This window comes from Rosa chinensis, chromosome 6 (genome assembly GCF_002994745.2).
Source record: "Rosa chinensis cultivar Old Blush chromosome 6, RchiOBHm-V2, whole genome shotgun sequence".
NCBI classification, from domain to species: Eukaryota; Viridiplantae; Streptophyta; class Magnoliopsida; order Rosales; family Rosaceae; genus Rosa; species Rosa chinensis.
The window spans coordinates 35668142-35681913 of NC_037093.1; the positions used below are offsets into that span (position 1 = coordinate 35668142).

The window sequence follows — 13772 nt, forward strand, 5'->3', positions numbered from 1 at the left end:
CCAACTCCAATAGATTCCCTATTTTACAGTAATCTCTAAAATCTCTATATTCTTCCTTAAAATTTTAGAGATTGCTGTAAATATAGAGAATTTAATTTTCTCTTTCCTCACTTTCCCTAAAATAGGGAAAGTTATAGGGAATCTGTTAGAGCAAAAGAGGCTCTTTTTTCCCTAAAGTAGAGAAAAATCAAAATATGGAGAAGCTGTTGGAGTTGCTCTTATATTCGTCGATTTAGTTTTGAGAAAGCGTGTAAATGTTTAATAAATGTAATTAAATTAGAATTTTTTTAGCAAATATAATTAGATTAAATTTTTTAGATTGAATTAGATATTTGGTTTAGACCTCCCACATTCATAAACATGTTTCGGAGCACATATCCCTTCTGTCATACCTATTTCCTGCCCAATCACATGCACCTCGTGTTCCACATCCAAAATATCTCCCATACACACAATATTTTATCCCTCATCTTCTGTTTCTTACATACAAATTGGAATAGCCAGATTCCACCAAATAATAATAATTATTATTATATTCTTATTTAGAAAAAAAGAGAATGATTATTATATTTCATGTGGTTGTGGACACTATAAAGTGGAGAAAGTTGCCCACCAAGTGGTTCTTCTCTCTCTCTCTCTCCTCGTCATTGACGGACCTTGACATAATCTCCCCTAATGCATGTATGTGGATGATGGCTCATGCATGCATGTATGAGAATGATGTGTCATGCATGCATGTATCATGACGTGACATACGAGCTCTTGGTCAAGAGCAAAATATCATTGCCACGTATACAGCAATCTCCGAGAGCAAGCCTAAGGCCTCCTAAAGATCTTCTTTCTCTTTCTCTCTCTTGACCAAACGAAGCCAAACCACAGCCTCTCTTGAAAAATATATTCCAGCTCTCTCCTCCCTACCTACAGATAAAAAAGATTAACTCAGTGTTACTGTTTTTCTTCTCTAGCTTATTAACGCAATCAAGGAATCAGTGAAGCACAAGGTGTTGGATATTTTTTGTCAATTTTTTTTTTTATGTAAATTTTATTTTTTGCTTCAAAAATTTGTATCGTTTTTCTCTACAAATTTAGCTAGTCTAGGCTGTTGCTGCTTTTGATTTCTTCATTTCTGTGATTCAGTTTTTTTTTTTCCCTTCTTTTTGACTTTTTCGTAAGATTTTTTTGCTTGTAAGATTGATATATGAAGTTTGAAGGCCACAGATTTTTTAATTTTTTTTTAAATTTTTGTAGAAGAAAAAATGTTCAGTTGTGTTCACTGCTGACTTTTTTTTATTTGTGATTTTTGTTTTGTGTTGCTTTGAAATGGAGAAGTGTAAATCTGTGGTAATTTCTGAGTTTTTTTTTTACATGCTTCTGATTTTTTTATGTTGAACCGTGGTTTTGCAGAGATCGAACTGCAGTCATTGTTGTGTAGTGATCGAGATTTGGGAAAGTAAAACTTGAAGGAAGAGGCAGAGAGACTTGAAGAACAGAGGGTTGTTGATTTATTCATTGTTTTCTGGGTAGCACCAGTGTTTTTTGCTTAATTGTGGGAAGAGATCGGTGCTGTAATTATTTGTTGGGATGTTAAACTACAAACTTTTGATTCTTGATTGGTAGCGGGTTCAAGTGAAAGCTCTTGTGGAATTTTCTTGTGCTTGTTATTATCATTGGTGCCGGATTCGAAGTTTTCTATGGCTTGTTCATCCGAAAGATGGATTGATCGGTTGCAATTCTCCTCATTGTTTGCGCCTCCCCCGCAAGACGCTCCAAGACGAAAGGTAAGGCAATTTTTTTTATTTCTTATTATTGTGCTTCATCGTGCGTGTGTGTGTGTGAGTTCATACTTGTGAAACCTATCATCTCTCTATTCTTGGAAATTTGTTAACTATGCATAGGATGCTAATCTCTTTGGTTTTGAGTTAAATGCAACTATACAACGCAGAATATGAATTATTGCTCAAGCTAAATAGTTGAGATGCCACAGTAGATGTCAAGATTCTGCAGTGTGTCGGTAGCTGATACAGTAGACAAAATATAATATACAACCAAACATGCCCTTCAAGTTCAGTGTGATTTCCTAATAGCGTGCGAGGTAATTAGATAAGTGACTAGAATCTAAGACAACAAATTCAAGCTCAGATTGAGCAATTAGGGGAAGCCACTTATCTGATTTTTTTTTTTCACTTATCATCCATTTCTATTCATTTACTCCAGTTAAAGAGACAAAACCTATGGGTGTCCTTTCACTGAAATAGTGCCCTTTGTTCATGGTTTGATATGATGAGGAGAGTCTTAGCCATACCTGCAATGCAACAACCCGGCTGTTTCTTTAGTGTGAAGCATTGCTTCTTATTTATTTTAGTGGAGTCAAGAAAGTAAACGAAACAGATCCCCATATTTAACAAATATTGTTCTGAATCCAACATTTATTACTACCTAGACGTTGCTGTCCACGAATCATGGATGGTGTAACCGTGTAAGAGCATTGAGAAAAGGATATGAAACTGTAAACAGTAGAATATATATACATTCCAATGCCTCTTAACGTGCATTATTATTTTGGCTAAAAGTTTATCGTAACCATCCAGGCCTTTTTCTTTTCTCTGGTAGGTTTTAGAAATTGGGAGTCTCTTCTTATGCTATCTGCAGTTAAATACAACCAATTTTACTATACCAAGCTTGATTTTTGTTAAGTTTCTAGCCTTGATTAACTTATGCTTGCCTTTTCTCTTTTTACTCTATTTGTAGGCTCAAGTCACGGCCTATGTGGAGTACTTTGGTCAGTTTACATCAGAACAGTTTCCGGAGGATATTTCTGAGGTGTGCCTCTTGTGTTTTAGCTCTGACTCATGAGCTCAGTCTTATCCTGTATAATTGTGAAAAGAATGCCAAATCCTTCTTATTTGTGTAGTTAGATTTTTTACATAAGAGGATTTGTACTTATATACATATATTGTCTTCTTGCAGCTGATCCGTAACCGCTACCCATCTGAGGTGAAGCGTCTCTTTGACGATGTGTTAGGTATTTATGATATACCCCTGTTGGTTTGTGCAATGATTGATTAGACCTGATAATTTTCATGTCATGTTTCTGATCATTGTTTAATGACTACTTTATCTACTTGGATGTATTCCAGCTATGTTTGTGCTCCATCATCCCGAGCATGGGCATGCTGTTGTCCTTCCCATCATTTCATGTATCATTGATGGCACTCTGCCCTATGAGAGGACTAGTCCACCATTTGCTTCCTTCATATCCTTAGTCTGCCCAAGCAGTGAGGTGATTTATCTGGCCATTAAATATGTTTGCTATCCTTTTCTTTTATGCTTATATTGAGATCTTTTCTTTTTTGATGAACTATAATTTAAGTTTAACTTTGAATTCTCCATAATATGACCTTGTAGTGTGTTTTAAATGTTTTTTTTTTTTTTGAGTTTTTAAATGTATTGTCCTTATTCCTTTCTTATTATTATTTTATTATTTTTTTCCATTTCTTTTGAAAATTGGGGATAGAGGCCCAAAACAAACAAATCAAACTAGAATTTCGCCTATACCTGTTCCAAATATTTTGTACTCTAGAAACTCCACTCAAGTCATCCATAAGAACCATGGTGACTTGAGGAGGAGGTTGCTAAAAAATGAGTACCAAAGGATCACTGTCAAGGCTGCCCTTAATAAGGAAAACTGCAACTGTGTTCAGTTCACTGTAGACAGAAAATGTATTGTCCTTTCTGTGATGTTAAAAAGTCAGAGATATTTTCTTTATTTTAATTATATCTTCGAATCTTCCACAGAATGAGTACTCCGAGCAGTGGGCCCTAGCATGTGGGGAGATTTTACGAATCTTAACTCATTACAATCGCCCAATATACAAGGCGGAACAACAGAGTTGTGAAACAGAAAGAAGCAGTAGTGGCAGCCATGCTACAACAAGCGACTCTGTTGATAGTGAATCCAGCCATATACCCTTAGTACAGCAAGAGAGGAAACCTATAAGACCTTTGTCTCCCTGGATCACTGATATATTGCTTGCTGCACCTCTGGGTATCAGAAGTGATTACTTCCGCTGGTGAGTGCACATTGGATTGAGATTGTGTTGTCATGTTCGTTGAAAAGCATAGACATTATCTTGTTGTCATTTATTGTAAACCAGCCCTTGTGAAAAAACGGCAGTTTCAGTTGCAATTTAACTTTGACAATAATTTGTAAGGTGCTGGATGTTTGTTTCCATCATGAATTGATTAAATAGATCTTTTAATTAACCAGGCATTTAAGGCTTCCAAATTTTAATAATTTTTTCTTGTGCGTTACGTTAGGATTGCCTGTCGATTAGCAATCTGTTTGTCAATATTCTACACACATCCTTATAGTTTAAATTAGAAGGTTTTGGCTGAGATCTTCATGCTGGTCTGTCCAGTTTAAGGTTTTCTTATAAATTAAACCAGTTCTGTGTACCTGAAGAAAGGAAATGGGTTATGATACAACGGATGTTTGAAGGCTATCATTTTGTACTAAACATTCTCACACAATTGATGTAGCACAGGCTTTGATCTTTCTGTTAGTTTTTTTATGCATTTTTATGTAATATCAAATTCTTTGCATACTTTAACAGGTGCAGTGGAGTTATGGGGAAATATGCTGCAGGAGAACTGAAGCCACCATCAACTGGTTAGTTAAAACTTCCTTAATGAGTTTAATGTAATCTTGCATACTGTATTTTTTTTTTTTTTTTTTTTTTTTTAACAATGTCTTCATTCTGGTACAAATTCAAGCCACCACAATAAATTATATTCAATGCATGATTGTTGAAAGTAGTAGAATGCTAAATTAACCAGAGTTTGTGTACCACATTTAAACCACATGATGTGGTACTCAAATGTGGTCTATTTAAATAATATATATGCAGGCTCTGCACATCGTAATTAAAGTGCCTTTTATTTGCCATGATTTTACATGTTTATTAACGCATTGTTCATTGGTTTAGATGTTTGGTGCCGAATTTTCATGTTTTAAATGAATCTGTAATTTTACTACAATGCTGGACTTCCTAACTGTGGTCAAGTGATTGTTTGGTAGTTTGATTTTTTATGTTTGGTTTTTAGCTTCTTTCTTCTGTTTTGGGCAGTGGTTTGCTCATCTACTAGTTTTAAGTTATCTGTAGTTGGAAAAAATTTGTTACTCCCTGAAAGGAAAAATAAATTTAAATTCTTCACGTTTGAAATTTATCAATTTTCCATTTGTATCTGCATTTCAACAAATATTTTGATCCATACCAACATCTTCTCCCACTGCAATAATGGTTGAGATGGAATTGTGAATAACCTTTATACTTCTTTTTTCTCCCCACACTTAGCTTCTTCTCGTGGATCTGGAAAGCATCCTCAACTCATGCCATCGACTCCAAGGTGGGCTGTTGCAAATGGTGCTGGGGTCATATTAAGTGTGTGTGATGAGGAAGTTTCTCGTTATGAAACTGTTACATTAACAGCAGTAGCTGTCCCTGCCCTTCTACTTCCTCCTCCAACAACAGCTTTGGATGAGCATCTAGTGGCAGGGCTACCAGCTCTCGAGCCGTATGCACGTTTATTTCACAGGTAATTCTAGAACCTTCATCCCAATAGTCACCAAAAAGGCAATAATGTACATATATTTGCTCATAACTATTAATTATTTCCGGCAATAGGTATTATGCTATTGCTACTCCAAGTGCTACCCAAAGACTTCTTCTTGGACTTCTAGAAGCACCACCATCATGGGCTCCCGATGCACTTGATGCAGCTGTACAGCTTGTGGAACTTCTTCGCGCTGCTGAAGATTATGCATCTGGAATAAGGGTAAGCTGGAAGTAGTGATTGAAAATCAACCTAACTGAAGCTGAATAAATGTAATTTTATACTATACTGGTGAAAATCAAACTTGATTGGTGTCATATTATCATCATAAGCCTTTTGGAGCTAATATTCTCGCATCTTGCACCTTTGCGTACTTCAAAAATCAGGTTTTTATACTTGAGTAAATTGTACGGTTGAATGAAAGAGAGCAATCACTAATAAATATTTTAATGCATGCCATGTTGCATAGACAATAAACAGAATTAAATTTGAGCTTCTAGGATGACATTTCTGAGCTTTCCATGGTGATGGAAGTTGAATAGAGGGACAGCTTATTATTATTATTTTTTCCACATGATCTTTGATCTTCTTCTCCCTCCTTCCTGTTGTGAAAGATATACTTATAGTAGCTCTGAAAATTCATGAACATAGCATCTTTTGTTAAATGTATTCTCTTTTGTCGATGTAGCTTCCAAGGAACTGGATGCATTTGCATTTCTTGCGTGCAATTGGGACTGCAATGTCCATGAGAGCTGGTATAGCAGCTGATGCTGCAGCGGCTTTACTTTTCCGGATACTCTCACAACCTGCATTGCTTTTTCCTCCACTGAGACAAGTTGAGGGAGTTGATGTTCAACATGAGCCTTTGGGTGGCTATGTCTCAAGCTACAGGAAGCAGGTACGAGTGACCAACTTTCAAGTTACAGGGTTTTACTCTTTCAGCTAAAAAGCATTTGTTCTAGTTTCTTTCCCTTTTTCTTTGATCTGAACCTTTTTGTGCTCTCAATAGAGTAATTATCAATTGAATTTACCTACCATGTCCAAATTCCTTAACCAGATAGAAGTTCCTGTGGCCGAAGCAACAATTGAAGCTACTGCCCAAGGGATTGCTTCTATGCTCTGTGCCCATGGACCTGAGGTTGAATGGAGAATCTGTACCATATGGGAAGCTGCCTATGGTCTAATTCCTTTAAGCTCCTCGGCAGTTGACCTTCCTGAGATCATTGTTGCCACTCCATTACAGCCTCCAATATTATCCTGGAATCTGTATATACCCCTCCTTAAGGTCTTGGAATATCTTCCTCGTGGAAGTCCGTCTGAAGCATGTCTTATGAAGATATTTGTTGCCACAGTTGAAGCGATTCTTCAAAGGACATTTCCACCTGAGTCCTCAAGAGAGCAGAACAGAAAAACAAGATACCTTTTCGGCGTAGGGTCTGCCTCAAAAAACCTGGCTGTGGCAGAGCTTCGGACAATGGTTCATTCACTATTCTTAGAATCATGTGCATCTGTAGAGCTTGCTTCACGTCTACTGTTTGTTGTGCTAACTGTATGTGTTAGTCATGAAGCTCAGTCCAGTGGGAGTAAGAAAGCACGAGTTGAAGAAAGCTACCCACTTGATGAATGCATTGAGGAATCACGAGAAATGTCTGAAAAGCAGAGAGACAGGACAAGTAAAAAAACCAAAAAACAAGGACCTGTAGCAGCATTTGACTCTTATGTTCTAGCTGCTGTTTGTGCTCTTGCCTGTGAGCTTCAGTTGTTCCCTTTGGTTTCAAGGGCGAGCAACCATTCACATGCTAAAGATGCAAAACATATGGCAAAGCCTGCCAAACCAATTGGACCTGCTAGTTCTTACAAAAAAATAAATGGGTCTACTAATGAGTTTCAAATTAGCGTTGACTCAGCAATGTGCCACACCCGCAGAATATTGGCCATTTTGGAGGCACTGTTTTTGCTGAAACCATCTTCTGTTGGCACCTCCTGGAGTTACAGTTCAAATGAGATAGTTGCAGCAGCTATGGTTGCGGCTCATGTATCTGAATTATTTAGATGGTCAAAGGCTTGTATGCATGCGCTCTCTGTCTTGATGCGCTGCAAGTGGGATAATGAAATTTCCTCCAGAGCATCATCACTGTACAACCTCATAGATATTCACAGCAAGGCTGTTGCATCTATTGTTAACAAGGCTGAACCACTGGAAGCACACTTGATGCAAGTGCCAATTTGGAGGGATTCTGCTGTGTGTTCTGAAGGTAGAAAGAGAAGTCATTGTGAAAAGAGTAAATGCATTAATATAGGGCAGTCCTCTGGCTCGCAATTTGAAAATTCAGTGCATTCAGAAACTAGAATCAAATCTGAGAGTGCGTCACATTCTAATGGGGGTTCTGGAAATACATTTGGTAAAGGTGTTGCAAATTTTCCATTAGATGCTTCGGAATTGGCCAACTTCCTTACTATGGACAGGCATATAGGATTTAGTTGCAGTGCACAGGTTCTTCTAAGATCAGTACTGACAGAGAAACAAGAGCTATGTTTCTCAGTTGTCTCACTGTTGTGGCACAAGTTACTTGCGTCTCCTGAAACCCAACCTACTGCAGAAAGCACTTCTGCTCAACAAGGATGGCGGCAGGTAATCTTATGTCTCTTTGTATCATCATCGTCGGTGCTGTTGTTATTATTTCCTATTATACTTATTAACTTATTATACTTTATAGTTTCTTTCCCATCAATTGCACTAGTGGAGTCTGCATGACATTCTTTTAATAGCAAACCCCTATCTCCAAACTCAAATGTAATTGTAACATCATTTTAAGGCAAGTGTAGTGTAAAATGGACCTTATGATGCACCTGAAAAAGCAAAAGCACCTAAATATTTAAGATTTGAATGACATTTTCAGCTACCAGTTTGACTTGTTGAATTTTTTCAATCCAGCTTCTTGTTATATTTCTTTTTCAGGATTCAGATTTTATACTAAACTAGTTACAAGGCTACCCAATTATTATAATTCTTTAGCTTTTGATACCGACCAAAATTTATCATAAGAGGAATGTATAGCAGCAGCATGCACTTATATTATTAGTAAACGACAATTTATATCAAAATGTCGTATCAAAAATTAAAAAGCAACATGTATTTGTTTTCATGATAACAGATGGAGTTATTTTTTGATTTACTTGTTCATTTCTACAGTCTTATTAATAGGTTTTATGTTTCTTATTGAAAGGAAGGGAATAAACGTGAAATGATATGCTGCTTGTGACAGTGATATCTTTAGATACATTTATACAGTATTCCATCTGAACTTTTATTTTCAATATTCCAATCGAAAATGTATAATGTTTGGCATGCAACTTGTATGTTTAGGTCGTCGATGCATTATGCAACGTTGTATCAGCAACACCAACGAAAGCAGCCACAGCAGTTGTTCTACAGGTCAAAATTTTGTCCCATTTTACACTGCCGGATATATGAGAATTTTCTTACTTATCTTTGTTGGCTACTGATTTGAACCTGATTTTTCTGAAGGAGAGGTCATTTTTTGTTTTATCTCTGTACAAAACTGCTCTTCTAATATTCTAAGAGAACCTTATTTATTGATAATTTTTTTGTATGACCTGATTTTGGTAGAGATGTTCCAGGAACTGTGTCCAAGACACTGGCTTTCTTATTTTTATTTATAATTACTGCAGTTCCACTGCACTTCCGTGGTTAGCTTATTGACCTTGTGCTCTTGCAGGCGGAGAGGGAATTGCAGCCTTGGATTGCCAAAGATGATGATCAAGGTCAGAAGATGTGGAGAATCAACCAGAGGATTGTGAAATTGATTGTGGAGTTGATGAGAATTCATGATAGCCCGGAATCGTTGGTAATTTTGTCTAGCGCCTCAGATCTACTTCTGCGTGCCACTGATGGGATGCTTGTTGATGGAGAAGCTTGCACTTTACCCCAGCTGGAGGTAACAGTTAGCTACATTAGTGTGCCTTATGACCTATGTCGACTAAACTAAGACATGAATCTTCGCATATACTTTATTTAGTGTGCCTTGGGACCTAGGGCTTATGTCCACTAAACTAAGACATGAGTCTTTGCCTATATTTTTTCCTTTCTTGGAAGCTTAGGAACACCATTCAGATTCAAAAGGAACGTGGATTTTACCACCAGGCTTACTCCCAATGGGATTTTCAATACTTTTGTTTCAGACATGAAACTCCCTAACCTACTGCCTATATTTATATCTTTTGGAGTTGTATCTTCACATTGAAGTAACTAATACATTGGATTGCTCATTGCTGAACACATTAAAAGCAGAAAAGTAAACGGCTTGATACTCTAAACTTGCGCTATATCCCAATGAAATAGGACCATTTGTTTCGTCTAATCCCTCTCCTCTAGTAGCCATGCGTGCTTCCCTCCAGGTGTTTATCAACTAGAATTAAAACACTTGATATTACTGTGCAACGTAGCACCTGATTGGATCCTATGTTGCAAGTATTGCAGATTTTATCTTCATTTGCTGACAATTTACTTACATTGTAAATTAATAGCAGTAACTTCATTACTTATCCTATCTTCTATGAGGTTGTTACTTATCTATTTTAGATTCTCGTTTGCACAATATTAATGAAATGTGTTTTTTTTTTCTATTTCTTTTTGTACTTATTTTCTGTAGAGGACAGTGAATAGTTATCGATTTTGAAATGTCAACCTTAAAATGTTCTGATTCATCTGTATATAAATGGCAGCTACTGGAAGCAACTGCTAGAGCAGTTAAGCCTGTGCTGGAGTGGGGAGAATCTGGGCTTGCAGTCGCAGATGGCCTTTCGAACCTGCTAAAGGTAAATTGACACCACTCGTTGCACATTTAATTGGTATGATCCTAGGCTCAGTGATATTATGAGAAAAAGCAGAGGCGAAATGATGTAAAAAGAAAAAGAAAAAAATTCTTTGTTTCACTTTATTTTATTGCAAAGCCATTATTGATGTGATCTATCTGCCCCACTTCTTGATGATATGCAGTGTCGTCTGTCAGCTACCATCCGATGCCTTTCTCATCCTAGTGCACACGTTCGAGCTTTGAGCGTATCAGTTCTTCGTGATATTTTGCAAGCCAGTTCAATTAGACCTAACCCTAATCCAGTGCAAATAAATGGTATCCATGGTCCTTCCTATAAGTATTTTAACCTAGATGTTATTGATTGGCAAGCTGATATTGAAAAGTGCTTGACATGGGAAGCTCATAGCCGACTTGCGACCGGAATGCCTATTAAATTTCTGGATACTGCTGCCAAGGAATTGGGTTGTACTATTTCTGTATAATGTAAACTAGCATCAGGTGGATCATTTTGATGTGCGATTTACCAATAGATACATGCATCCTTTATTGCCTTGAAAGTTATGGGTTTCCGGGTAAGTAAATGTATTTTTTCTTTTTAACCCTTCTGGGACAACAAGGTGCATATGTCAGATTATTCTTTTCTGGTGGGACGTGACGGTTTCCTAATAAAAGGATGATTTGTGTAAAATGAGAACCAAGACAATAGATGATACTCATTGCTGACAGAACCCTGATGGGGCATTGTGTTGTGGTGTTTAATTGTTGTTAAAATCTTGTCAGATCTGTATTATTTCAGGTTCAATTTCAAACCAGGTTAGTACTTTACTAGACCTAAAATTGGATTCTATGGCACAAATTTAAAGGCAAAATCTTTAAACTAAACCATGCTCCACAAAGATTAGCGATTAGTGGACCCAAGTGAGGATATCTATGGCATTGCCCTTGTTTTCTATCTCCAGAGCTTTGTAAAGCGAGAATTTCTCACTACACCTAAAGCTCGAATAGAGTGAAAGAGTTTGTTTCCAAATTAGGGTTTTTTATATATATTTTTTTATTTTTAAATTAGTGGTTCTTGACGACAGTCAAAATGCCCAAGTCTATATGCACATGAATATTTCTATCTAAGCAATGCTATTCATTACAGGTCTAGATGAGCTCACCAGTGAAAGCGAACTTACAAACAAATAAAATCCGAATCTTTTAGAACAAAATCATTTATTAGCAGCGTTCTATTGGTCAAACATGCAATTGTGGTATAAACAGAAAGCCATTTCCTAGTAACCAAACAAATACGAGCGCATTTTTAATCTATAACCCGCTTGAAAAAAAAAGGTAATATTCTTTCAGATAATTACAAGCAGCAGTCATGATCCTAAAACTATTGGCCCTAGACCATATATCGACTCAATTGCTCAAGAAGGTCCACCTCTTAGGCCAGACCCACCCTCATTATTATGTTGCCACCCTCCCTACAGGCCCATAAATTAGAGACAAACAGCCCAAGTTTGAGCCCAAGCCTAGGCCCAAGCTCGAGCAAAGGGAGCAGAAGCCCTAGCCTGCTCGCTGCCACTGTCAAACTTTCTGGCGGCTGACCTTTCCAGAACAACAACAAGTCGTCAATTTGGAGGTCTGCCCACCAGCGATTAGAGCCAAGACCCGAGCCGCGCAAACACCACACCTGCACTAGATTGAAGTCTTCTCCTCATGAGCTGCTACATTGGTCCAATGTAGAGAGTTGTCGCCAACATAGATTAGACCCTAGAAAGAGGAGGTGCGACGCTGCTAGATCAGAAACGAACAAATTACACACTTAAAGAGGCAGCACGCACCCCACATGCCGCCACTTAAATCCTAAATGGGGGTTCAATGCCTATACCAAATTGATCACAACTCTAGAACCAACTTTCAGACATGCACTAAAGATAAGTTCCTAGTAGATTAGCTAGAAATGCACTCGAAAGTCTCAGCAACCAAAACTTCAACTTCAAAATTCTCATTCCACATGTTGAATTGAGATGTGAAGTTTGCTGGGGTGGAACTGCGAGGAGAAGGGCTTCAAAACCCAAGTGGTAGTGACGCTTAAAACGGCTTGAAGAGCGAGATCCATTCAACAACCTGATTGGACCCGTGGAGGAGAAAATGATTGATCCCCATCAAGGAGTGTCTTCTTATGCAAACTAAGGTCAGGGTCTTGAGGGTGTGAAGATACGATATGTTTCTTATCGATGCAATTGGAATGGCGTAGATCGACTCAAGTTTGGGCAAACCTGATCTCATAGTAAATGGGTCGACGGTTGATATATGTTTGTTGGGATTCTCATTATAAAAAGGAAAGTTTTCATCTTGGAAAACTTCTATATATAGTGATTTCTTGAAACAGTAACTCTTATTTCATTGGCTATAACTCTGTTTAACGAGCTCTACAAATTTCATGAATGAAGTTTTCCAAAAATTGAATTGAAGAAAAAGATCATTCTCATGGCCCTCCCATAAAAGTGTTAGAAGAGACTAAACGGGAAATTTTTCGTCATAGACTAAATACTAGTTGCTCCCTGTATTTTGCTTTATGTTGGTTTTGGCTCAACCTTTGTTGTAGAGGTTATTTGGTTATTTGAATTGGGTATAAACTACCCATTTGTAATAGAATATCAACTGCAAAAAACTGCCTCAGTTTGTAGTGTGAGAAAATAGAGAGAGTTGAGGAAAAAACGAGAGTTCTTTTCTATTGAGATTATCTGAGAAAGATCCTTCTCTTTGATAATGAAATTGAGTGGTTCCGTCTACTCCCTAGATGTAGGCAAATTGCTGAACTGGATAAACACTATGCTAAGTTATTTTCTCCTTTTCTTGCACTTTAGTTTGTTTGGTACTTGATTTGATTGTGGTTGGGTTTTCTGTATCTATTGTTGGTGTGTGTGTTTTGTGAGTTTTTGATTGGTTTGTCTTCTTGGTGTCTATTTGGCACAACAATTGGTATCAAAGCTTCGGCTCTCGATCCGGTTGGTATAGATGGAAGACAATCAAGATGTCGAGGTCAATCCATTTGGTGGAGGTGGAGCTCGAGTTATAAGAACAACAGTGCAAAATGCAAAGTTTGAAGTGGAGAAATTTGATGGAACAAACAACTTCGGTATGTGGAAATGTGAAGCTTTCACCATAATAAAGGCCATTGGAAGAAAGATTGTCCGAAGCTACAAAACAAGGGTGCAAGTTCTAGTGCTAATTGAGTACTTGCTGAGAAGGAACTTGATTATGTTTTGTGTGTGTCTCCCATCAATGACAAAGAAAAGTGGATGATGGATTGTGCTTGTACTAAGCATA

General features: G+C 37.4%; 1 protein-coding gene across 2 annotated transcripts; it reads left to right on the forward strand.

Moving 5' to 3' along the window:
- The first annotated feature begins 819 nt into the window (after positions 1 to 819).
- LOC112172981 (protein GIGANTEA) lies at positions 820 to 11222 on the forward strand. 2 transcript variants are annotated; one of them, XM_024310519.2, is made up of 16 exons: positions 820 to 1003; positions 1405 to 1493; positions 1618 to 1778; positions 2749 to 2820; positions 2968 to 3022; positions 3138 to 3280; positions 3796 to 4070; positions 4614 to 4669; positions 5355 to 5595; positions 5685 to 5835; positions 6302 to 6511; positions 6671 to 8245; positions 8981 to 9049; positions 9354 to 9572; positions 10360 to 10452; positions 10634 to 11222. In XM_024310519.2, exons 3-16 carry the CDS (start codon positions 1692 to 1694, stop codon positions 10931 to 10933), a joined length of 3546 nt encoding a protein of 1181 aa, XP_024166287.1. In that variant the 5' UTR covers positions 820 to 1003; positions 1405 to 1493; positions 1618 to 1691; the 3' UTR covers positions 10934 to 11222. The 2 variants fall into 2 exon arrangements, with proteins under 2 accessions (XP_024166287.1, XP_040365146.1); XM_040509212.1 differs by having other exon boundaries at positions 820 to 1017; positions 1405 to 1778.
- The last annotated feature ends 2550 nt before the right edge of the window (positions 11223 to 13772 follow it).